The sequence below is a fragment of the Cheilinus undulatus genome, linkage group 14, assembly GCF_018320785.1.
Source record: "Cheilinus undulatus linkage group 14, ASM1832078v1, whole genome shotgun sequence".
Classification (NCBI taxonomy): domain Eukaryota; kingdom Metazoa; phylum Chordata; class Actinopteri; order Labriformes; family Labridae; genus Cheilinus; species Cheilinus undulatus.
Genome location: NC_054878.1, coordinates 6,430,034 through 6,457,278, shown reverse-complemented (window position 1 = coordinate 6,457,278; position 27,245 = coordinate 6,430,034). Strand labels below are relative to the sequence as shown.

The following is a 27,245-nucleotide window of genomic DNA, read 5'->3' as shown; positions in this document are numbered from 1 at the left end:
CCATCCACTCATGCATTTAAGCACAGGTGACCGGTGAAAGGTGTCTTCTTACCTCTGCAAGTTTGATGGCTGTAATAGCAGCAACATACAGCGAGTGTGATCACTTTGCACAGGGTTAGGTTTTAACACAAGCACAAGCTGTGTGCTGCATTGGCTCCCCTTGTTTTATCTTGAGCCCAGTCATCTTATGACTGTGAAACAACGGTTTAAAAGGTGTTTTTCCTCATGACTCACTTGCTTTGAGTCCATGAATCAGAGATCCAGGCTGTGGTGCAGCAAAGCAGCTCTAAAATTTGTGGCTGCATAACCTAACTCAGCGTCACCCACTCATGTCGTTATAATTAACCACAGTGGAGGAGTGAAACCTGGGCTCTTTCCTCTGCAAGTTTGACGGCTGTAATAGCAGCAACGTGCAGCGAGTGTGCTGACTTTGCACAGCGGCCCTGTCAGCTTGTTTAGGGTTTTGAAACAAGCTGTGTGCTGCATTGGCTTGTTTTGATTTGTCTTGAGCCCAGCGCTGCAGCAGTTCATCTCGGAACACTTAAAACAACTTTTTAAAGGTGCATTTTTACTCGTGAACCACTTGTTTTAAGTTCACGACGAGTCAGAAGTGTGCTGTGGCTGGAGAAACAGCTTTGAACCCTGGTCAGTAGCAGCCTAACCCCTTAGCAGGGTAGAGACAAAACACAAACAATAGGTACAGTTAGAAGGAAGTGAACACAGAATCTTAATAAAAATACAGATCGTATGCTCAGGTATGACTTGAGTACATCATGATGGGCTTGTTTTCAGGGGGACATGGGGGTTGCAGCACCTGAATATGCATTTAACTGCACTATCTTTACTAATTTTGTAATATCTTGATATAATACCATAATGGGCCAAAAAAAAAATGCTGTGATATATTTCAAACCCATATGGCCCTGGCCTACCTTCAGTGGATTAGTTCAAACGAAGCGTTAATAAGCCTGAAATTATACAAATAAGTTAATGTGGGTTTTTTTTGCAAGCATCATGTTCAGGAGTTTGCCTGCATTTTTCTATGGATTTATTCCTCTCTAATGCACTTCTTTCACTAAACAGACATAGTTTGTTGGAAATTTGGTGTATTTTAATACTGTATATCTTCAAATTAATAATATAGGATCATTTTGGTGTTGGAAGAATCATTCTTCCTTTCTTGCAGCCGCTTTTGGTAAAACTATGACTGTTTATTTGAGAATTTAGGTCCTCTAAAGCCTTGAAATGCTGTGAATTGTCAAAATTTGGTCACATATTTCAAAAGCCCTGCGGTTTTTAGCTAACTTAAGAGTTCCTGGGTTAAAGCAGCAGGCCTCTTTTATCAGATTTGGCTTATATGTAGTGAAGGTTCTGAAGCCTAAGAGATAGAGGAAGAATCTGTGACCTTTTTCTATAATATTTAGGGTTTTCTTCCCCACAGTTTCCTCTTCTTTAGCTTGTATTCAGATTTAAAGGTGTAAAGCAGATGAATGAGAAGCTTCCTGAGGGACTGGTCAGGCAGTAAATGCCTTAATGTGGAGTCCAGAGCTGTCACTGCCAAGCACACGAGTGGCGCTGACAGTCTGGTTAGTCACTGAGGCACCTTTCTGGCTCAGAGGTACCCCCAGAAAAGGCTGTCGATTCACGCGGCCCCGTTCCATCTCTCCCGCGGGGTGAACTATGTAACATTAGGCTGCTGGTAAATTCCCCTTTGAGCGCTGGTTGCCCTCCTCGCGCTCTTTCTCTACTCGCCCAGGCTGTGCTGGGCTTCCTGCTGGACGCTCTGAATGGGTCCAGGCTGCTCTTGTGAGGTTGTAGTGAGAATGTGACGCAGCTGCTTTTTGCACTGCGGCTGTCTTTGAGTGGTGGTTGTGGTGGGAGGGGGAGGGGGACGGGGAGGAGGCAGAAGCAGTCTTCCTGTTGTTGAGGAGAGCGCTGCCTGTGCCTGTGGGGTGTTTTTTTTTAGTTTGCTCAGCAACGATTCAAAAGTGGGAATTATTCAAGGAGCTTTTCACCACCGAGCACCATTTTTATCCTGTCGCTTTGGACTGATTCTCCGCCAGTTTGACAAAAACACTGTCTTTTGTTTTAATAATCCTTCCTCTGGCCTTTTTCAGCCCCGATGAATGCATGCATCGTTGCAGCTCAATAAACAAACTACAGAACAGTGTATTTCATATCCATGTCAGATTTATGCTTGCTGTTTTATGATAATCCCTCAAAGACCATCACTTCCACAAAAGAAATACCTCCGTCTCTGTGATGGCAAATGAAAATAAAATATGCAGGGCTGGGAAATACACAAAGTTTTATGATATAATGATAGATTGAGATGGAAGAAAGGAGAAGACAAATAGAACTCCTAAACACTCAATACTGGAGGATTTTTTTCTAATTATCAAAAATCAAAGATTCATCCATTTTCCAACCCTTTAAGGGTGGTTTCATATTGGGACCTGTGTAGGGGTGGGAATTGATAAGATTTTATCAATAGTGATGCCGTTATCGATTCTTCTTATCAATTAAATTCTTTATCAATTCCTTCCTGTTAATTATTTTTTGGATTGCTGAAAATGTTCAACATCAAGTGTTTGGGAGGACAACATGCTAAAATATACAAAAAAATCCTTTTTTATTGGATATGTCTTAGTTAAAACAAACTGCTCTCAGCAGCTTTATTCTGTGAACTTGAATTAGAATACAGTACTGCTGCTCATTTTCTTTAAAAGACAAAACCTTAAAACAAATATAAGACTTATCTCTGGATTCTAGATCTCTGGAGTATCAAAATAAATTGAACTCCTGCAAAATTAACAGTTATTGGACAAAAAGATTAATGTCATGCATTAGACATCAGTGCACCTTGTGCATCATTTTTGGAGAAACGATGCCATACTTTTGACCACTTTAGTCTGTGTTTGTGACAGTTCACTTGAAAGTAGTGGTAATACAGTAATACTGTATCCTGGGGTATTAAAATAGCCACACTGTTACTTTATTACCATAATGAAGATGGTGCTGTTGGATAAGTGCACATTAATAATAAATTCCTAAAGGATATATATATTTTTCCACCCACAGCACCAATGCCTGTGTATGAACACGCTTTAAAAGTGATTACTGAACTCATGTTAATGATGTCGGGACAGTATTGCAAAGGAGGAACACTCACATATAGACCGCGCACAGATACTCGTGTCAGTGCCTTGCACAGCACGGGTACAGTTCTGGCACAGCGGAAAGGTCTTCTCTAAAGTCAAACTGTTAGACTTGCACCACTGGCTCCAATGTGATCTAAGACGACATGAGTTTAAAAACGCTCTCATTCTTCTTTCTGGCTGTAATCAGTGATGACAAATAATTACGCGTCCTGCTGCAGGCATGCCAGGTACAACAGAAACCACTGAGGGTTTTTAAAAACTCATTTAATGTGAAGTATAGATGAAATTATTCACTGCTTGTTGGTCATTTTATGCACTAAAGTATTCTGTAACTTTTTATGAAATGGAAGTAAACACTCGGCAAGACGGAGCTCGCCATTGAAGCACAACGCGGACATAAATAATATCAAATTCCAATCCTTTTCTGTTTAAAAGCTCACATAAACTGCTTCACATTCCCAGATTCTATGATATTAGATAAGGATTATGACTTCTCATTTTACCTCTGGGAGAGGAAGAGGAGGGGAGGGAGGAAAGAGCGCACGTCTGTGTCTTTGAAAGAGAAAAAGGAGAAACTTAATTTGATCCCCTGCCCTGATTTGACCTGTTTTACTTAATTCACTTCTCCTGCTCCTGTAAATGTCTCCGTATAAACCTGTTTTATTTTAGACTCGAAGCATTTTGATAAAGGATTAGATGAAGTGCTCGAGAGGCGTGCGCCCCTCTTGTTGTGCGTATGCATGCACGCTGACAAGTGCTCGTAAAAATGTGTTTTTTAACACCTTGTGGGGATACAGTATAGCCCAATATATGTTTTTTTTTTCTCAGCTTCTCTGTTCAGCTGACTTTCACAAGCAAAGCCTGTTTTTTATAGCACGCGGAGGTGAGGCATCGATAAGGGAAACGTTGAGATTAAATGTAAATAATGTCAATGGATTGAGCCGATTGGAACCGGTTCTCAATGGGAACCGGTTCTCGGTTCAAAGTCAAAACAAATGTTGCAAATAGGTTTTCTGCTTGTCTCCTCTTGATGGGTTTGCAAACCACCTACATGCCTACCGCCACCTTATGTATCACTGTGCACATGTGCAGCTCTGCTCGAGCACGGAACAAGGTCACAAATTTGAAACAGACCCAATAGAGACAAAAAAAGGGGGAGCAATCACACTCAGGCACAGTACGCAACAATCATGCCTAATGTGAAACGCCCTTACTGATGGTTGGAAACCCGACTGGAAAGCACAAATACTCTTCTTTTGATGCAAAACTTGTGCTTAAAGAGACATTTTAATGCTTTAGAAATTAAGATTTGCTTGTGAGGGAGTAATCATGCTCGGGCATCATGCAGATCTATTGTAGCTGTTGTAAAAATTACCTTTTTGAAGGTTGAAAACCAGACTGAAATGCAGATATCCACCTCTTTTATAGCATTTTAAATCATGGTGGATTCAGATCAACGCTGATACCTTTGAGAAGTTTTACAGCTTCAAAGTTGAGATAGGGGAGGGGGAGTACTCATGTTTGGGCATGGTGCAGATCAGTAAGGCCTAATGTAAAAATGATTTGATGGTTGAAAACCAGACTGGAAAAAAGAAATATACTTCTTTTAATGCACCTTGAATCTTGGCTGTTCTTGATTGATTTAGAGCAGATACTCAGTGGGTCATTTTACTGAAAGAAAATTAAGATGAGGGACTAAAATGAAAAACTACGCTTCTTCTTAATGCATTTTAAATATTAGTGATTTGTTCTTGTTCAGTTTTGACCAAAACTGGTATTTAGCGAGGCATTTTACTGCTTACAAATAAAGATAAGGGAGAGGGGCGGAGAAGTAATGGTGCTCAGGCACGGACCAAAAAGGCAGTGCCTTATCTTAACGCCCCACAAATGTCTATGCTTTAAATCACATCCATCATTGAAATAATGGAAATGTTGTCATTTTGAAACACGAAGGTTATGAAAGTAAATAACATTTACTCAAACTCAATACACAGAAATGTTGCCAATGTTTTTGTGCAATTTAGACGAGGAGTTTGTCTGCAGTTTTTGATGGGAAGATTGGGTTTATTTTACACTAAATCAAATCACTGTTGGATGCATAGGGATGCATATTTATTGTGTTTGTCATTCAGGTAAAAAACACTCTTGCCCATATAGCCCAGCCCTAAAAAATATGTAATTTACATGGTTTGAATGTTCTCTTTTCAATCTCTTCTGTTCAAACTGATGAAAAATGCTAACTGTTGCTGTTTTCTTTTTCTCTTCCTCTCCAGGTTTGAGTGGGACAAACTTTTGGAGAATGTGCATTGTTTGATCATAAGTGTGACAAAGTCTGACAAGCAGGATGCTTATATACTCAGGTGAGTGCTGCGTCTGTCCTCTCAATGTGTGTCCTCTTGTTTTCTTACTGATTTAGAAGCAGGATTAGACGGCGGTGACCTGTAAGCTGCTTGCTATTGACAGAACGGTCCTGGGTTATGAGATCTACAGAGCTGTAGGAACATAGTGGGCATGCTGCTGCACACCTCAGCCACGAGAGAAGTTATATCCACCTATCTCTCTGGGGAACATCGCTCTTCATCAGCTTCATACATGTCTGAATTTCTCCTTCTTCTCACAGCTCAATATCTTACTCACTCTAAGTCATTTTCACTCTTTGTAGTGTAGCAGACCGAAAGATGCAAAGAAACTAAACTGGCATCTCCCAACATTAGAGGTGTTGCATGAATAGAAAGATGAGTGTGTGTGTGTTTTACATCATGTTGAAAATAAAAGGCATGGTGTTTTACATGAAGCTTTCTTCTCATGGGCCAACAATGAATTTCAGTGTCTTCTGAAATTATAAAGTCTTTTGCCGCTCTGAATCTATTGAAATAGTAATTTGTCTCACTGTAGTTATTATGTAATATCACACATTACTTAATAATGCTTCGGTCATGTGCAAGAGGGATTTTTACCACAGTTAAGTGCAGAAATGTGACCGCTATTATTTGTGCCTTTTCTCATGGAGACATGTCGTTGAACATACTTGTTGTTCACCAATCCTTTAAATTGCTCTGACACTAGCTGGTTGTGATTCACCACAAGCCAGAGTGTTATATCACAATCCTGATTTAGCTGTGAAAGAATTTTTTTACGCAAAGTGCTTCTGCATGGCAAGTCAAATCAAATAAAGAAAATACTTTGGTTGGCGTTGTGGTGTCAAGGGTTATGTAAGCCCCTGTTGTGTTTGATTCAGACGGAATTGCCTTAAGGGTGATTGAGGTATTTGTAAACCTCAGCCGTATTTTATTGCACGTGTGTGTTATCTTAATGAAAAACTTGTGTGATCTGTTGGGGAAACAGAACTTTGTATGCACATGGTTCTCCACGAGTGGAAGTGTAACGACATCACTGATCTGACTACAAACACCAGAAATGCTTGTTTTACTGATGATGGGCTTAGATTGTTTAACACAAAACAGAGGTTACACAACTCCTTTTATAACAGCCAGACTCCAGTGATTAAAACAGCAGTTTAACCTTAAATAACATGTTGATTTGACAGAGGCTGCTGGAGACTCCAAGGTTCTGAAGATAAAATTCATGTTTTTTCAGTGGAGTTTGGTAGCTTTGAGCAATGAAACGGCTATAACCTTGCAAAGCTGATGCTTGATCCCAATCTAAGAATGGCTGGAGCTAGGGGCGGGGTTTAGTTGAAGTGACTGCAAGCTTGTAAACAATGGTGGCGGGGGAAGAGATGAGCATGGATGCAGCTATAGCAGCAGTTTTATCAGAGCTAGATAATATTTCTTTATTAAAAGAAGAGCAGAGAACAGCACTGAAAGCTTTTCTAGGTGGAAAAGAGTTTTTTTTTTCTTGTTCTCAACTAATGGGGAGTAATTAATCGAAATTTAGACTGAATGGCAATATGGCATTGTGTTTTAAACTTGCTGAAGGTGCAATATTTCATTAGCCTGAAATGTGTTGCAAGATACTAGTTTTATTTCCTTTAATACAACTATTTCATATTGAAATAGGCCCTACTGATGGTGCAGAATCTTGCATCTCCCTGGCTCTTACTGGCCTATAATAAATGTGATAGGCAGAGCATTTGTCCAATCACCCTCTGAGTTTTTTATTGTTCTGCCCTTCTCAATAAGGATGCATGATCTAATTGGCACTCTGTATTGGCATATATAAACATTTTTGCTGATATTTGCTACCAATATGTCAACTACTGTATGAATATAAGGGATGTACAATATTGGATATGTGCCGATATGCTGATATTTACAGATTAATTTTAGTTGATACCATTATTGATATTTAAATGTAGTTCAGACCTGAAAAGGAATGATGATGAATAAAGAAAAAGACTTAAATTGTTCAGATTCCAATACCAGTATCAGAAATGCTTCCGAGACGTCAACAACAAAACTCACATTTTCAGACGAGTACATGTGTCTATGCACCGTATTGTTGTATACAACAAGAAGTGACAGGAGTTAGTTAAAGTCAGATAACTTTAGAATCATGAATTATAGCTTAACTTTTTTTTCCTCCTGAAGTTAGTTGTGCCATTTCATATATTTTATCCATGCCTTCATAGCCCTTACAGAAGCAACTCTAGCTAGCCTGGGACTTTTGTGACTTTTGGTGGATTTTTGAGCTTGAATGCAGCCTGGTAGATCTGATATTGAGCATCTTTTCCTCCATTTTTAGGTGCATTTTCCATCATTTATCGCCACAAGCTTGAATACTTATGGCCAAATTATTTTCCCAGAATGCTTTGTGAGGGGCTTGCCATCATCACGTCATGCTGTGTCAAAACTTTCCAAACACTGTCCATGGGTTTATGCCAAATGGATAAAGAAATAACCCATGCAATGGTTTATCTGGCTTATCAGGTTAAAAACTTCTCAAAAATAATCTGACCTGAGCAAATATGTTTTCTTCTAAAGGGATAAAATTTGTAGGGCAAGTCAAGCTTCAGTTTTTACTCCATTAGACCCTTTAACCTTGTCCCAGTATACTAGCACTAGGGGGAAATCAATTTCCCCAAGCTGTTTATTGGATCTAGTCACAGATGACTGTGCTAACAGGTTAGCAAGCAGCTAACTGGTTATAAATTAAGAAATTTAACATCTATGTAGATTTTATTGAACTTTTACTACAAATATAATGCACACATGCCCCTAGCTTAGGACTAAATCAGAAAGCAGACAACAGCATAACCTCTACTATACACAACGTTTATGCTGTTTGACTTCTGGGTCGGTGTTGAGATGTCTAAGTGCAGCAGTAAACCGATGTCCAGCTGCTTTATCTAGGTGCCAACTTTGAGAATTCTATGAGTATGATTTCACAACTATGTGACTGTTTTAATCTACTAGAGCAACTTCATGGTCCTGCAATAAAATGTTTACTAATGGCCGGGGGTTACAGTACAGGAGTAGTTCTCGGAGTTCTTGGAAACCAAACTCACCTGTTGAGCACAGATGTGTTCCTCCCTGTCTTATATAACTCTTCTTGTTTAGGCTCAGTGGACCTGCGGTAATTCAAGCATGTTCTCACTCTTGTCTCATTTCTGTTTTTCTCCGCAGTGAGAGTAGCATGTTTGTCTCCAAGAGACGTTTCATTTTGAAGACATGCGGAACCACCCTCTTACTGCAAGCACTGGTGCCTCTGCTGGAACTCGCCAGGGAGTACTGCGGTTTTGATGCCATCGAGGTATGACAGCAATCGTGTTGATGTTAAAAACATAGCGTTGTCTTTGCATACCATAAAATCTGGAGTATAGGATGCACTGTTGATTCTGTATTTTACTCTCATAAAGTATCTAAGTCCCACACACCAGTGTGACCAATATGCCAGTATAAAATGCACCATACAGCCCTGATTGACCGTTTGACCCTATCCGTTGTTTACTGTAAACAGCCACTATGCTGTTGAACATGTGCTGTGATGCTTAGTGATGCAGACCAGGCGGGCAGTGCTGCTTTTTATCATCTTTTCTCCATCATTCAGTCAAAACCCTAAAAGTTCTGCTTGTTATTGATTTTGCTGTACGTAAAAAAGGGACAAATGGGAAGACAGTTCAACCCTTTATCCCTCTGAGGAACCCCCAAAATCAGACCGTGTCTTATATACCAGTACAATTTATAATCCAGATTTTACAGTAAACAAAGTGTTACTCGCTGTTACTCCCTGACTCCCTTGCCTGGTGCTGTTCATACTCATGTTTTTGTTTGCTTCTGTTTGCAGAATTTCTTCTACTCCCGTAAGAACTTCATGAAACCATCCCATCAAGAGTTCCCTCATCGAAACTTCCAGGAGGAAGTGGACTTTCTAAGCCAGATTTTCCCAAGTAAGTGCAGTGATAACACAGCTACGCTCAGGAACTTAATTGTTCCACTTAGAATGATTTGAGGGATGTAGTGTCAGGAATATGTCATCTATTAATGATGATTTTCTGTGTGAAAGATTATGAAAGAGTTTTATTTGGCTGTTTCCCTTTGCAGATTTTATCTGCAAAGGGAAACAGCAGAAAAGTCTGTCTAATGCTGAGCTGTAAAATGGTCATGAACTTTCAAATGGCTTGTAATGAATAGAATTGTTGGACCAATGCGGTGGTATCTCAAACCCGCAAGGGCTGGGAACTTTGTGACCATGACATGGCAATAATGTGCAATCAACCAATAATGCCATCTGCTTCTTTTGTTTTGTCTTTCTTATTTCTTCTCTTAAAAGAAACTGCAGAATTTGTGCAGTTTGTTTCAGCTTTTCAAGGTTGCTCTATCTCCTCTTTTGTAGTGTGAAAGGCTGAAGACATTCTTTTGACTGATAACACCCACCAAAGTCACATTTTGACCATGTTGTACATCAGTAATAATCATAAGGACAGCTAAAGAAGCTAACCTCCTGTTTCCTTCTTTCAGATGGTGCAGCCTACTGCATGGGACGTTTGAACTCTGACTGCTGGTGAGCAACACATGACTGTGGGAACTTCCCGTATTATCAAGATCATGAGCAGGATATGATAAAATATAAAATTTTGGAAGGAAGTTTGTCTAAACGGTTCCCTTTTTTGCTTTTATACTGAAGATGTTTAAGTGATCTTTCATCACTCTCTAAACAAAGCCCAACACTTTGATTCCAGAAGAAATAATGCCATTATTTTCTCCATAGTGGATTTGATTATCAGCCATAATGTCACACCATCTAAGGTAGACTCAGCCATGAACTACTGGAGTGTGGATTGATGTATATGTACCTGTAGCACCCTGGTTTTAAGACAAACAGGGTTTGTAGACTATCTCAGGAGTATAAACTACACTATCCACAATCCTAGAGCCCCACAGTGACATCTCTGATTGGTGGAGCTCACTACTACCATGAAAATGTGCAACAGCCCTGCAAACTTCAGCAGCCAGCTGTTTAATTACAGTATACGGCATACTTTATTTACCTCCACTGTATCTTTAGAAGGTCCAGTCATAATCACATCAGTAGTAGAGAGATAAGACACATCTCTCTGTGGCTAAGCACCAACAGTGGCTGTTTTAGAAAGAATCCACCCTCAATTTAAAAGACTGCTCTAATTTTAAGTCTAATATTGGACTAAGTTGTGTTTAAGGTTGCTGAGTTTTAACTAGGACCGTCAAAAAGTTATTTTTTTGAATTCCGATTAATAACAGAATTTCTTTAATGGCAATAAATCTGCATTTTGACATTTCACCATTTTGCGTTTTAAACCGTTTTTGTTTCATTTTGAGTTCTTGTCTTTAGCTAAGGGTAAGACCTGCTTTTATTTGGAAAGAATAAGAAACATCTGGCAGGTCAGAGATTATGACACTATAGAAAAAAAGAGTTTGCTATGGACTGAAAATTATAGAAGAACCATAAAAAGGTAAATGAGACATATGGTAGACTTATTTTACATCACTGTGCATGCAGGGAGACACCGCTGCAGCTTAACAGATCTGCACGCAGGTTATGCAATTTAAAGAAATGAATGCATCAAGTATGAATTTTCTAAAATGTCCTTGCACAGTTGTAGCACCTCTTGCATCCTTCCTGGTTTTTCCGCCAACTAAAATGTTTGGTCATCTTTCTCAAGCATCCATAAAAATCCTAAATATATTATTTATGCTGAGCTTTAACTAAGCTTGTTTTGAAAAGGACACTGGGAAGCCTTGTTAGCTTGGTGTTTCTGTGCAGTTCTTATAAGCCCAGCCAAACTGGGGGCCAGTAAAATCATGGTCCTTTGTAAAGTTAAGCTCTAGTATTTTATATTTAACCTGAATAATAACCACTCTTATCAAAGACACAAATTTTAATTCATTTGTGTAGTAAGTAGCCCTCTCTTAAGATGTAAATCCTTTTGTTAAAAACAGGATTAAAATACATTAAAATAGCTAAAATGGTTAATAATGGCAAGAAATGGTGGGAAAGGGGGTGAAATTGGATTTTAAAAGAAGTACAAATGGGTTAGAAATGCCAAAAATTGGCATATGAAGTGGTAAAAGGGGATTCAAAAGTGGCTGAAATGGCGTTAAAGTGGCAAAAATAGGTGGAAATTTGGTGAAACAGGATGAAAATTTATATATGCTGGCAAAAAGGGTTAGCTGAGGCTGAAAAAGTCAGTAACTAGCTAAAATGAGCATATCAAATTGGGAAATGTGGCTTAAAAAGTGGTACAAGGGGTTAATAGTGGCAATAATGTGTCAACAGAGCCAATAATAAGCAGAGAGTGGCAAGATTCGGTTCAAAAGTGGCAAAAACAGGAAGAAAAAAAGAGGTGGAAAGGGTTTAAAATTGACAAAAAATGGGTTTTAAGTCGCAAAAATGTGTTAAAATGATAACATTGGTGGGAAAAGTGATGAAAACGGGGTAAAATTAGGCAAAATTGGTGTAAGTGGCAACAGTATTATTTAAAAAATATTTTTAGTTTTTTTTTAAGGTATCTGGAGCCCCTCTCTGTGTCTCTCGACCCCAAATAAGGTCTCGACCCCAATGTTGAGAATCCCTGCTTTAAAGAACAAAACACTGAAACTTAACTGAGGTGTGGTGATGAGATGTTAAAGCTCTGACTGGGCTCTACATCTGCTTAAAGGAAATAAGCTTGTGACCTTCCTCCGATTGCAACATAGAAACAACCTTATTACAATGTAAATACTGATACAAGGATGATACAGGTGGCTAAATACAGAAGTGTGTGCTACCAGAGGCCATGTCTTCATATCCCAGCCAATCCCTCAACAGTAGTTGGAAAAGTAACAGTAACGGTATCCTGTTTGAGGCATAACTGATGACACATTTAAATCTCTGAATTGATGGGATAATTGGGACTAGCATATTGTTGGCACAGAAAGTGTCGGTTCCTTATTCAATGAGGCACCAGATGTCAGACCTGGAATTACCCCCAGGCATCATGGATTAAGGTGAATACACTATACAAAGCACTATCCAATCCAAAATAGAAACTACATGATATCATAACATTATTATTATTATTATTGTTAACAATACAAATGCTAGATTAAAGATGAATAAGTTGCAGTGGATTGTGGGATGCATAGTTCCTTTTCTGATGCTGTTTTTGTGTTGAATCCAATGTCTGATTGTTGAAAATATTGGGGTAGCTTGTTAGCTTGGTGGAGGGATTATAAATATTGATTTGAAGGTCACATGTTTTACCCTTTTAGGACAAGTTTATATTGGTCTCAGACGTCCCCAAAACATGCCTGTGAAGTTTGTTTCTGGAAAAAAAAAAAAAAAAAAAGGTCCGGTATTTGATTTTTGTATGTAAAATTTAAAAAAAAAGAAAGAAACCCTCTATATCAGCCCTGCTCAGAACAAGCTGTTTCTGTGTCTGTAGCTTTAAATGTTAATGAACTGTCTGACTCCGCCCCTCTTAGGAAATGGATGTAGCTTACTGGAAGTAGGGAGGGTAGGACTTTATTCCAAGCAGGGAGGGCCAACCAAACCTGGGGGTGGGGCTAACTCCCCACATGACATCATGAGGGGAAAATCTGAGAACTGCTTGTTTCAGCACACATTTTCTGGAGAAAGAGAGGGCGGGAGGGAGGGAGGGAGGGAGGGAATGGATACTTCTGATTCTTGGGGGGTTGTGGACAGGCCAGGGACACATGTTTTTGTTAGAAAAGCCCGAAAAAGTGTATTTTTGCATATGAATGAATATCATTGGGAGATTTGAATGGAAAGATTTACTTAGGACAATGAGTCTTTACAGTGTCTGATAGCTCTTAATTCCCTCTGGCCCACAGGTACCTGTTCACCCTGGACTTACCAGAGTACTGGGAGAACAAGCATGCGGATCAGACGCTGGAAGTTCTGATGAGCGACCTCGATCCAGCCATTATGGACCAGTTCTATATGAAAGATGGTGTTTCTGCAAGTGATGTCACTCGTGTAAGTAAATCCTCTCCATCCACACGTGACATTTGTCTCATCTTGTTTTGGGGGGTTAAAGTTGACTGTTTTCTTCTTCTCTTGTTGCAGATGAGTGGAATTCGTGACCTGATACCAGGTTCTGTGATTGATGCCACAATGTTCAACCCTTGTGGATACTCAATGAATGGAATGAAGGCTGACGTGAGTATTTATTCTTTATCAAGTTCATTGTTCTACCACTGTTTAGGGTTTTTCACAGCTAACGGGTCTGATTTAGTTAAAAGAAATCTGTCTGTTTGCCAGTTTAGTGAAGGTTTTTTGTGTTTGAGTAAAGGCTGTCAGTCATCAGAGATATTATAGTGATCCGACCTACTGCAGGAAGCACTGGGCTATTTTAGTCCAAGCACTGATGAAGTTCTCTCACTGAGACGTGTCTGTAGTCGCTCTGCCCAGATCAGATGTTAGGGCATTTTGCGTGCTAATCAGTTGTGCATCTGAAGAGCTTTTGTTCTTTTGAGTACATACCTTTCCGCTAAAACCAGCTCCCATATCCATTTGAACTTATAATTCTTCTGTCATCAGAAGCTATCTAGTTGGATGAGCAGGTTGTGGTTCAGGAGGATTATTGTGTACTTTCTCCTCAGCTGCCTTGATAAGCCCCTTCTGAGACTCCAGTACATCAATGTCTTATTTTCCAGCAACAGTTGTGCCTCAGTTTCAAAGTGCATGTACAGGGATAAATTTCAGAATAATAAATCCTGTTGAGCAGAGCCAACATCAGTCTGTGTAGTCGTCTGTGTATTTTGAAATTGTGAGGTGTCTTTGGAGCAGCTAGAGCCAGGCAGGAGTTGGCAAGTCTTTCATTACTTTTTGGGATTTCCCTGCAAGAAATTCAAACCAATCAGAGAGCATTTTCCTCATGCATCACACATTTTTAATCTGCTTGAACACAGAGCAAAGGTTGTTGTAATTACACAGTAGTTTTTCCTTCTCCGTTAATCCTTTCTATAATTATTTTTTATCATTTCTCAAATCCTGGAACAACCAGTCAGGTCGTCAGTGTTGGGGGTTAGTAAGGCATTACTGGTGCTAACTTATCAGGGGGAGGAGTAAAGGTGGGCAGTTCTCACCACATTACTTCTTAAACTTAACAAACATTGTTTGTTAATGAGCTACAGAAACATCACTCACCACTTTTATCAAAGTTCAAAGTTACGTTTAGATGATATGATTCACTAACCTTGCAAAGCAGATGGATTTGCTTGTTTGCGTGTTTCTCACTGGTGAATTCATCTTGCAAAGCTCCCATCTGAACAGATTGGGTGTGGTTAGAAAGTGACAAGACCAACCAGTGATGAGGGGCAGTACTTTCGGGCACAGTGGCGTTGTGACGTAAGCAAGCAGTGACAACATGCCAGTGCAATTATGGCAGAAGACATTAGTGTGGATGCTGCTAAAGTGCCAGTTTTATCAGAACTTGATGACAATTCTTCTTTTCAAAAACGACAAAAGTGGTATACTGACATGTCTACAGTTGCCATGGTTTGCATTATGCGGTAATTTATGGAGTTTACACCTCGGTAGCGGCTACGTCACATGTTTTGTTGCTCTGATTGGCCCGTAAAGATGTGACACACAGAACACTCATCCAATCACCCTCCAAGTTTTTTTTCAAAGGCTCTGCCCTTTCCCAAACACCATCTATGGGAGGTTTACCAGATGGATGAGTGAAACAAATCCATCTGGCTTGTCAGGTTAATGATCGGCCCTGTGAGTTTAACCTCTAAATAACTAAAATAACGCTGTGTCGAGAGACCTGTGATTCTCACTCCCAACTTTAGCCGTTACATAAACATCAGAGGAACATTTGCGCTGCTGTGGTTGTGGTGCTGCTGATAGCGGGAATACACAAGCTCAACATCAGCCCTTGGCAACGGCTTAGCCAATGTTAACATTCATGTGTTCATTTTGGTTGGCTTTGACAATCAGACAAATAACTGTAGGAAAATAAATTAAAATTTTAGCAGTCGTTATCTAACGTTGATTAGCACAATTTTCTGCAAGGTCAAGTTCTGCACGATGTTTGCAACACATCGTTTGAGGTGTAACATACTTGTCACTTTGCAGCAAACTTTGATAACAGTTTCCTTTCTTTAAAACAAAAGTAGACATCCTTGTTGATCTTCACATAGCGCTGACTGTGTGGTTTTAATCCAAACTCCTCTTTTCTGTGTTTATGTGAAGTTTAGGATAAAATGCACTTCATTCTCTTACCTATCAGGATACCTCCTGTCAGTGTCGTCTTCACAACACACACATGGTTTGACCTTTTTTCTAAATTACAACTGCATAAATTTCAATTAAACTGCAGGAAAATAGACATCCATTATACTTTCAGTGGAAGTCTATGAGCTGGGGAGCAGTGCATTGAACTGCAAGAAGTATGATTGGCATTGGAGTGCAGGGTTCAGCGATGTGCGTGTCTACCTCGAGTGTCATGCCGGCGTATCTGTGACTGCAGCAGCGTCACCTGCAGCCTGCACGTTTTTTCATTCTGCAGACACACAGATACAGGGCTCAGTTCTCTCACTGCTGCTGATGATTCCAGATGGACTTTTATTGTGCATCAGTCATAGAAATTAGAAAACTGTCACTTTTCATTTCCATTGAACAACACAGAAGTGGCAGAATAATGTCAAATGTCATGTGACTAGCTTCACATGTCCTGCCATTGCAATAGAAAAATGGTATATTGTTCAGCCCTAAATATACCCCCTGCTGCCTGTTTAATTGCTGCTCACTGATGCTATCTGCTGGAGCTATTCCAAAACTATGTACTGTTCAGCCATTTAGAGTCCAAATTATTTAAGCCCAAGTTTAGAAACTACAAGAGAAACCAGCTAAATGAAGCATGTCTGAATGACCTTTCTTCCTACAGGGAACATACTGGACCATCCACATCACCCCGGAGCCCGAGTTTTCCTACGTCAGCTTCGAAACCAACCTCTCCCAGACATCCTATGATGATCTGATCAGGAAGGTTGTGGAGGTGTTCAAGCCAGGAAAATTTGTGACTACGCTTTTTGTCAATCAGGTATATTTTAAAACAAGCATTTGCTTTCATGTGGGTTGTTTTAAATTGGAGTAGTCATTGAATAAACACCTTTTTCCCTCTTCTGTTTGCCCCTGCAGAGCTCCAAATGTCGCAGTGTCTTTTCTTCAGCCCAGAAGCTCGAGGGCTACAAGCGTCTCGACCGCCAGTTGGCTCAATTCAACGACTACAATTTTGTGTTTCAAAGCTACGCCCAGATCCGCCAGCAGAACCAGCAGAGCTGAGGGTCGACGATGAAGAAGAGGCGTAAAAAGAAAGGCGACCGCTCTGGGCTCCCCCACTGCGGCTGGCTTCTCCCCCCACTAGAGAGCTTGTCGTCCTCCCCCTTCGTCGTCCTCCTCCCCCCTTCCCACCGCTGCTGCTGTCGTTGTTCAGATCGTCCCGGTGCTGACGCAGTCGCGAGCCCTAGTTTAACCTCCAGTTTGAGTTGTTTGCATTGTTGTTCCTGTGACTTAGATCTCTTGCATGAAAGCTCTTTTCTCTGTTTCGATATTCTAGCTCACTCTTGCTGTGATCTTGAAGTGCATGTAGAGGAATTAAACACGCTCTGTTCGAGGCTGTCCACCTGTGCCCAGTACGACGGTCCCTTCCTGCAGGTGTCCCCCCTCATCCCCCACAGACAAGGCTTCCGCCCGCACTAGGCCAGGGCCCTGACATGCTCAGATCCGCCCGCCTTTTTATGAGCTAAGCCATGATTTCAAACCTAATTTGCTCTCCAAATTTGGAAAATTGGTATTCCTGAATCGCTACCAATTTCTGAGTGCACTTTAAAAACATCATGGTACGAAAAGACAGCTGACCTTTTTGTCTCACGTCTGATTGAATGTAAAAGTCACTGTAAGCTTTTGGCCTTTGTAATCGTCGTTGCTTTGTTGACACGTATTTAAAAAATGAACGCCATACTTGCTGTTTAATGTCGCACTATTGGATAAAAGGTCTCCAGCCTCTTTGTGATGGAAATGGCACTAAAGAGGAATCTGCTGCTCTGCTGGGCTCTACAAAATCCCTCCAAACATCGTCATTCAGTTGTGCTCCTCCTCGACAATCATAAACGGGAGAGTTGCCATATATATAACATTTTTCATACTTAGATTTTTTTGTACCTATTATTCTGTACAACCAAAAGGTCCTACTTGGCAACAACATTAATTACCTTAGTTATAACAAACCCATTCTTCACATCAGCCTCACTACAGAGTGTTGGCCAGTGTGGCAAAAAGGGGAAAATAAATCTAACACTTTAGAAACTGACTTATGTTTACATAATGATGGGGCAGCGATTTTGAAGTACTTTAACGTCATTTATTTTAAAAAAACAAAGGTTTAACTTGGTTGTTATCTCAGTTTATCCATTTTTGCCCATACATTTTTACCATCAACTGGTTGTAATGTGGTTATACCACCACATGGTGGCTGTAGCGCATCTGAAAGCTGTTTGCCACCCACTGTTAAAATAAAGAAGAAAAAGCACACTAGTTACTGAACATTTTTACATAAGTGGTTGAATAAACAACCTGTCGTACTTGGTATTTTCAAATAAGAAAGCTTGTTCTCAAAATAAACTTCCAGGTGAGATGCTAAATCTCTTAGCCATTTAATACCCATTTCCATTGCATGTTAGCATCAAGCTAACAAACTCAGATCCTGGTATAAATTCAGATTTTCCTTGAATAGTTGCCAGTGATTTTTTTTTTCCAAAAATGGACGTGTAGGCAATGTAATTTGTTAAACACGATTTCAAACTACTGTCTGATGGGAATAGATCTATATGCAGATGACTGTGGTTTATATCTCTGTAACCAACAAAGGCAGCTTTAATGTATAAACAATGAAGAGATTTAATAATTAACCATAAATGATTAATTAAAATATTAAATTAATCTTTGTTAAGTTGGTTACAAGTGATTATAAACTGTGGGAATCTGACTAAAATAGATGCATACGCAGTTGACTGTGTGGTTTATGTCTCTGTAACCAATCAAGGCAGCTTTAATTTATAAACAAAAAAAAATTGCAGATTTAATAAATAAACTATATCTAATTTATTAAAATACTAAATGAATCTTAATTTCACTTTCTTCTTTAGATGTTTAGTTGGTTACAAGCGCTCATAAACTGTGGTATCTGACCAAAATAGATGTATACGCAGATGACTATGTGGTTTACATCTCTTCCCCCAACCTAAACTACTCAAAATAAAAAAATGGGTAAAATAGATAAAAGGATAAATAATGGAATAAAATACTAAATAAATAATTTTAAAAAGGCAATCTTCATTCTATTTTATTTGAGCTAACATCGCCAAAATTTAGTACATAATAGACAAACCCCCGTCGATCTCATGTTAATGCTACTTTGGCAGCTCGCTGATGTTAAAAGGTTATAACAGCGTTAATGCAGCAAAAGAGGTGAAATGTGTTTATATATAAGTCGACTCTCCCCCAGTCCACGTGTCTCCCTAAAGACAAAAAGACAGGCTTTTAAACTGTCTCTCTATGAATCATTGAAGACATTCAACGTGTGCACTTTGTGTCACTGCAGCAGCCCGCTGCATCTATAGGAAGCTTCCGTCCTATAGAAGCTCCTGTAATATTCAGCACTCCATTTTCTCCTCCACATACACACGAGCTGGTTAAATTGAATGTAGCACAGGCTGTATAAAGCCCCCCTACCATCACCCCCGTCCACCATCTTTGAATGTACACGTCTTTGGAGAACAGCCTGGACTGAGTTTGAGCTGAATGTATGACTCCAGGAGAGCACACGGGTGCCCGCCCTCCTCTTCCCTCTCTCACACGTGGAGCTGACACACAATGACAGAGCAGCCATTATCCAGCTCTCAGAGTCAGACCGTGACATGACGAGAGCTGGCCCTGCTGGCTGCGCCCCAGCTCTGCTCTGAATGGGAAATAATGAATCAGACACTTTTTGCTTAGTTGCCCAGCAAAGCATTTTTCTTCTTCCCACATTATATCATCGTCTCTCTGTCTCTTTCCGCCCCATACAGAAATCTGTAAGCGCACAATAGAGGCCCGCCGGTCTGAGCATGCCAGGGTGATCCCGGATCATTCCACATGTAACCGCTGCATAAAACTGCCGTTTTATTAAATTTATTGTGCCCAGACAGTTTTTGCAGTGAATCAGTCCAAAATGTGACTCCCCTAGCAGTTTTTTCTTTTTGTTTGTTTCTCTTTGTTCATCGAGGGGGAAAATCCTGTGACACTATGGTGCATGTGACTACTAGTGCCGTGTTGCTTGACAGTGTAGTGTAGCGCCGTCTCTTCCTCCTTTTGTCAATGTGCTTCCACCTTCCTCTTGTTTAACCAGCTGTAGTTGCAACTGCTGCATCCTGATGTGTTTTTGGGTAGGTGGGGATTATATATTTTTTATTTATTTTCAGTTTTTCCTTCATTATTTCAAGTTGTGGACGAGTGCTGAAAGCAGGTTGGGCTGGTTACACACTAGACGGTTCTTTAAATCAATGTTTGAGGCAAAGGAAATCCAAAGAGGAGGACCGTTTCAGTCAGTTTGTAACGTTATAATCCTCCAAATATACGCCAGACAAATTGAAACCCAAATGTCCTGAAATTTTCAATTATAACCAACTTTGGATTAAAAATGGGGCCGCATGGACCTAATATAGGACCTTTTCAAAATAAAAGCACATCATAAAGTTTTTGCCACAAGGAAACGGCTGTGCGATTGGTCCCAGCCCAGATAGATGTGAAAGAAGGGGCTAGACGGTTCACACGCCAGCTGTTTGTGGTGACGATTCAAATCCAAAGACATGAAGTTTCACAAAAACTCACAATCAAATATGAATTCAAAAGAAAGATGAATACAGATGTCTTCCTTTTCATTATAATGCTTTAGCAAAAAAATAAACTCCCCCATCTTTAAGCTCATTTAGAGACTCTTATTGATGCTGGGAGCTGTGATATAACTTTTGTTTTTTATGCCTCTATCACCACTTCTGAAGTCTGAACAGAAAGGGGAACATCTGCCCCACCTTTGTGCTTCTGTGGTGTTGATTTTGTGGTGAAATGTCACCAGGGGCGTAAATATGACACCTTCTTTTGCTGCCAAAATTATGAGCTATAAACACTTCTCGGTCTGCCCGCTCTCGTTGGCTGTAGCTGATATTTGATCAGAGGCAGCCTGATCTGGATTTCTAAAAAAACAAACATCCAGATGATCCAGATCACGGAGGTTCTAACTTGATAGATTAGATGTGATCAGTTGCACCAAGCCTCCAGTCAGAACATTCCCCGGACCATTTAAGGGGAGAATCCTGCCTAAACTCGCCTGGTGTGTAGCCCGCCTTTTGGTTCCTTATTTATTACTTCATGTAAAAATCGTAAAAAAGGTTTGTCCTCTCCGCCCGTCGTCACGTGAGTGTTCCCGACTCTTCTCCAGCCAGAGATTGCAGTTTGAACTTTGACCCGGTTGGTTCAGGACCTGCTTTCAGCCCTGCTGTGCAGTACAGTCAGTTGTTCAGTAATATCTGCGATGATTGCATCAGGAAGTGTAGCGGTGTGCTTTTATCACCTGAGGCACTTGGCGAGCTCGGCGGAACAGTTCACGTGAGAACATGCAGTGAAGATGTTGACACTGGAATAGTTTCCCTCTAGCTTGTCTGCCATGGCGTTTTGGAGTGGTTTCATTCTTTTCCTGAGGACCAATCTCTGCTCTCACGTGAACTGCCCCGTCCTCGCCACCGTGATTGTTCTGGGTCCTTTTACTCTGAATCCACACAGTAGGGGGTTTAATCTGTTAAACACTTGTAGCAGTTTAACTCAAACTGTTCTTGATCAGGTTCCTTTTAGCCTTAGTGGTGTGCATCATTGCTATATTTTATTTTTTTATACAGTGAACTCAAAATGCATTTTTGCAGTTGAATGGTAAGAGAATTTTATACAAAAAAAAAGATTTTGTATTTTTGCTGCGGACCAATATTCTCTTGTTTATCTTCCCCTTTTTGTCCAAATGTTTTATTTTGTGTGTTCTGGGGTTAAGGGATGGTTACCTTTTCAAAATAAATCATGTTGTGTTTTTTTATGACTTCTTTCACTTCCTCTTTCTCTCTGAATCATCTGAAAGGAAGAGAAAGTGAACGCCTTCCCCGGGTGAGAGCGAGGGTGCAGTTGCAGGATGTATCAGGATGTACTGACGGAGAAACTTTGCTGTTCTAATTCTTTCTTTTGCTGTTCTTTGGATGGTCAAGATGTGCTAAATATATCTGTGCTACGAGCTTGATGCTTCAATAAAAAATACTTATCTGTGCAACCGCTGTGTTCTTTATTTGGAGTCTTTGTTCGTTTAGGAGAAACAGACGGGGATTTGTAGGTAGAGTCAAAGCACAAAAGATAAAAAGGACGTCAACAATGGAGACCTTCAGAGATAAAAATAAAGGTTTGACAAACACGAAAGTCTGTCAGAACAAGAAGAAAACTCCATCTGTGCTGGCTGTTATGAGATTCTGTTTCAAGAGAGTGAAAGTAAAGTGGTGGGTCAAGATGTCTTTGTGGTAGTGGGACTGCTCTGGAGATCATATATCTACACTTTAAATAACAGGGTTAGTTATATGTATAGGGGTCCAATTTGTGTGTAAAATCATGACCTTTGATCCTAAATCCAAACTGTTCACTCTCAAGTGTAAGTTTAGATTTATTAATAACTATTTGTATAGCACCGTTAAAAAGGCATGTGAAGTGAAAAAGACATCATAAAACCTAGGTATAAAAAATTCCAGAATCAAAGTAAAGACCAAGAATAAAAAAACAGAATAACTTAGACCAGTCCAGGCAACACAGGAACCCAGCCACATAAAAAGAGGCCTAAGAGCATTTAAAACATTAGGAAGAGATGGAAAGGAGTTGAGATCAAAACAGTAAGCATAGAATAAAAACAATGAAATGTATAGACATAAATAAGCCATAAAACAAAAATTAGAATGCTAGAAAGTGTAAAATATTAGTCATAATAATAAAAATCATAATAATGAGGTGGAACAGAAACAACAGCAAAAACAGGTAAAAACGATAAAAGTAGAGGGAGGGGGTTAAAGTTTTAAGGTAAAATTTGAGGAAGAAGAGAATTAAAGAGAGAAAAGAGACCAAAAGAGTGAGGAGACAGTAAAAGACAAGATGACATCGCATAAAAGCAAGTCTATAAAGATGAGTTTTAAGAAGTGATTTAAAAGATGTCAATGATTCTGCATGCCTTATCTCCTTGGACAGGTCGTTCCAAAGTCGAGGGGCCCAGACAGAGAAGGCCCTGTCACCTTTAGTCTTAAAGACCCTGTAAAGTGAAAATAAATCTGTATTTAGGTTTGTTGTATGATAGGTCACTGTGTTATGAACCCCCAGGTCAAATTTCAGTCAAATAAAGCATCTCTAGGTTTATAAAGTTAAACTTCAAAGTTATGAAAAATGAGGCAGTAAAATCTGCTCCAGGATGGTGTGGGCGTGTCTGTTGAATGAGCTGAAGCCACCCCCACTCAGGAGAAATACAATCCTCTCAAATTAAAAATGTTACAATCTGAACTGAGGAAAGCACTCATCCCATTAGTCTACTCCTTAACCTTTTGTTGACCCGAGAAGAAGAGACAACGTCTGTTTTCTGGCTCAAATCTCTGCTATGATGCTTTAAATCAGTGATACTCAACTTGTGGCTCTTTTATGTCTTAATTTGAAACATTATTTCTCAGAAGACCATAAAGAAGGGACACTTTGATCTAAAAAAAATTACCCATTACAAGTTAAATTAATCAGTTTGTTTCCCACAATTATACAGTAGGCTTTAATTTTCAACCTTAACTATTTGTCTGTAAGTTTCCATTGCTCTTATTGGCTATTTTTTCCTTTTTTGCTACTTTTGACCAATTTTGAGACTTTAGGCCCTTGTTGGCACTTGTTTTTGTCACTTTTTGCCCATTTTTGCTACTTTTATCTCTCTTCTTTGCCCTTTTTCACCATTTTTGCCACTTTTATCTCTCTTCTTTGCCTTTTTTCAACAGTTTTTGCCACTTTTCACCCATTTAAACTGCATTTTGCTATAAAATCCCATTCTTTCCTATTTTTGCCACTCTTTCCAACTTTTTGTCCATTTTAGTCACTTTTCACTCATTTTTTCACCACATTTTTGCCGCTTTTGGACCATTTTTGCCACCTGTAACTCTTTTTTTTGGTCACTTATCACCCATTTTTCCATTTCATACCCCTTTTCCACTTTTTCTCCCCATTTTTGCCACTTTTTACCCATTTTTGCCACTTTTTACCCATTTTTGCTCATTTTTGCCTATTTTTTCCTACTTTCTCGCCAAGTTTTGACCATTTTTGCTATGTCTAATTCATTTTTAATGCCACTTTAACCTGTTTTCGCCACTTATCACCACTTCGACTGTGGCTCTTGTGAAGGTATCTTTCAAAGATTTGGCTCTTTGGTTGAGCGGGGTTGAGTAACACTGCTTTAAATGATCCATAGGCTACTGTAGCTGATAGATTTGGCAAATTTACCTCACAATGAACAAAAAAACAGCATTTAACTGACTGTTAACTTTCAAGGCAGTGGCATCAGCTAACAACAGACTGTATATTGTCCAGATATTGGCCTCGTCCACATGAAACCCAGCCAGGAAAAGGTGAAGAACCTTCTAAATGTCTCAATCCAAAATTCAGTCACATGTAGATCTCAGTGTTTTCACATGTTTACAGCAACCACATTCCAACATTTCTAGTGTGTTAAGACAATAACTTTGGATTTCACATTACAGGGTCTTTAAGCCTCAACTTTGGAACGTCCAGGAGCCCCTCCCCCAAAGGATCCAAGGCTAGCTCATCAGGGGTTTAAAGTTCTGTTAGGCAGCTTGGAGCCACGCTCTTTAGTGCTTTAAAAGTGATGAGTGAAATTTTAAAATCAATTCTAAAATTTACATAGAGCCATTGTAAGGAAGCTAAACCTAGGGTGATGTGATGTCGTCTGTTAAAAACCAGTTGGAAGACTAGCTGCTGCGTTCAGTGCAGGAGTTTCAGTGATCAAGTCTGGAGAAGATGAGTGTATGGATGACTATTTCAAGGTCTGACTGGGTGAGTATTGTTTTTATTTTGGCAATGGCTTGAATATGGAAAAAGCAGGACTGGACAACTTCATTGATATGGGTTGCAAAGGTAAGGTCTGAATCATATATTACTAGATTTTTGGCTGCAGGTCTGATATTTTCTGAGAGCTACAAGGACTGGACTGCATGAGGTGGGTGGCGTTTTGATTTGTGTCCAATTTGACAACGCCTCCCTGCATTCTTCAAAGTTTTATGCTCCAAAGATTTAGATAACAGCTTACCTGACACACCAGGTAGATTGTTTCACATATTCGTGGCATGGGATTTATTCAAATCTGATTGCACAAGACCCCATAAAAGGGGCTTTGATTTCAGCAGCGACATTCAGATGGTAGGGTCAGAATTTGGCATAAACAACATGAAAGCATGGCTTGTATCAACGGTTCAGGCTGCTGGTGGTGTAATGGTGTGGGGGATATTTTCTTGGAACACTTTGGGCCCCTTAGTACCAACTGAGCATCGTTTAAAGGCCACAGCCTACCTGAGTATGGGACCACAGTCCATTTTCTTCTGACTACTCCCAGCAGGATAATGCACCATGTCACAAAGCTCAAATCATCTCAAACTGGTTTCATGAACATGACAATGACTGCTCTTTACTCCAATGGCCTCCACAGTCACCAGATCTCAATCCTATAGAGGACCTTTAGGGGGAGATTCACATCATGGATGCAAACCTGCAACAACCGTGTGATGCTATCATGTCAATATGAACCAAAATCTCTGAGGAAGGTTTCCAACACCTTGTTGAAACTATGCCATGAAGAATTAAGGCAGCTCTGAAGGCAAAAGGTGGGCCAACCCAGTATTAGCAAGGTGTACCTAATAAAGTGGCTGTTGAGTGTATATTCAGTATTTAGACTTTTGCAGAAAGGATCAAACACTGCATGTTTAAATCAATACTTGACCAGGTTATGCACAGTATTTGTGCATTTTCCTCAACTATTCCAGTGTATCAAATAGTTTAAAACAGTGGTTCTCAACCTTGGGGTCAGGATCCCATTGGGGGTCGTGAGGGTCCCCAGATGCCTTAAAAATATAAGAATATGGTTAAAATTATACTGTTGCCACTTTTTACCAAATGTCAGCCCTTTTTTCATCACTTTTTAACACAATTTTGCCAATTTTAGAACATTTTTGTCACTTAAAACCCATCTTTGTCCATTTCAAACCCCTTCCATCACTTTTCTGCCTGTTTTTGCCACTTCTAAACCAATTCTTGCCACTTTCTGCCTATTGTTGGCTCTGTTGACCCATTATTGCCTCTGTCAATCACTTTTTGCAACCCTCTTTTTGCCCATAACCACGGTTAACCCATTGTTGCCAATTTATATCAAATTTTCGTCCCATTTCACCTGATTTCCACCAATTTTTTGCACTTAGAAGCTATCTAAGCCACTTTTTAATCCCCTCATACCACTTACTGTGCCTGTTTTTGCCACTGTAACCAAATATATTCTTAAGAAATCTAATTTCACCACCTTTTCAACCATTTTTGCCATTATTAACCAATTTTAGCACAATTTTAGCAATTTCAATTTCAGTTATATTTTTAGCAGAAGTTATTTTCATTTAAAGAAGGCTATTCACTACACAAATGAATAAATAAAGATATTTTGGTTTTTGATATGAGTGGTTATAATTCAGGTCAAATATAACATCTGGTTTTCACAGCTTTACTTCACAATGGACCATGGTTTTGTGACCTTTACGGTCCCCCAGTTTGGCTGGGTCCCAGAGACCTCCCCCTTTATCCCCCCTTATTGGCAGCCTTGTCTGCACTATTCTTAAATGTGCATGGCTGTGTTCAACCACCTCAGGGTACAGTAGGGGTCCCTGGTCTCTGGCGCCTTCATTTAGGGGGTCGTGGGCTGAAAATGTTGAGAAGCACTGGTTTAAAATGCAGTGAAAAAGAATCTACAAATGTATTTTAGAGTGTCATTCTTAATCTTTCATATTTGGGTGCTAAATCAAACATTTTATCCTGGCATATTATCACTCAAATGTTAGTAAGAGAGCTCTGGAGTGTTCTTAGATTTTGTCTGTAGCCAAGAGCAAATTACAGATAAGACAACTTCAGTTGATGTCAGAAACATCTTTAAAAAGAGGGAACAAATTTCTTCTTAAGAACAGTTGTTGAAACAGACCCAGTGTTACCTTCTGATACATTTCTGTCTCACTTTACTGTGGCATGCTCTGATGGCTCCACTAGATGTCAGTGTCTCCATGTTATGCCTTTTCATAGTAGCTGACTGATGATGGTGCAGGATGTGACTGGTACCAAAATGTCAAAGAGGATCAGAGTTGGTTTATAGGAGTGGTAATTCCAGGAGGAAACATATGTTTGTGTTACAAGGAGAAAAGATCATCTCAGCTGCATGCTAACCTTTGTTTTAACAGAATGACACCACTGTCACCTTTCATTCATAATCTCAGCAGATGAACTGTTGACTCA

The 27,245-nt window shown here is 39.8% G+C and overlaps 1 protein-coding gene across 1 annotated transcript in view; it reads left to right on the top strand.

Moving 5' to 3' along the window:
- The window catches only part of amd1 (adenosylmethionine decarboxylase 1), a 32,526-nt gene extending 10,576 nt beyond the window's left edge, over positions 1-21,950 (top strand). Inside the window, exons 2-9 of the mRNA XM_041805068.1 lie at positions 5,435-5,521; positions 8,747-8,873; positions 9,408-9,510; positions 10,082-10,124; positions 13,433-13,577; positions 13,668-13,760; positions 16,498-16,653; positions 16,752-21,950. Of these exons, the coding sequence (XP_041661002.1) occupies positions 5,435-5,521; positions 8,747-8,873; positions 9,408-9,510; positions 10,082-10,124; positions 13,433-13,577; positions 13,668-13,760; positions 16,498-16,653; positions 16,752-16,895 (898 nt within the window). The 3' untranslated portion in view covers positions 16,896-21,950. The remainder of the gene's footprint in view (positions 1-5,434; positions 5,522-8,746; positions 8,874-9,407; positions 9,511-10,081; positions 10,125-13,432; positions 13,578-13,667; positions 13,761-16,497; positions 16,654-16,751) is intronic.
- Positions 21,951-27,245: the final 5,295 nt, after the last annotated feature.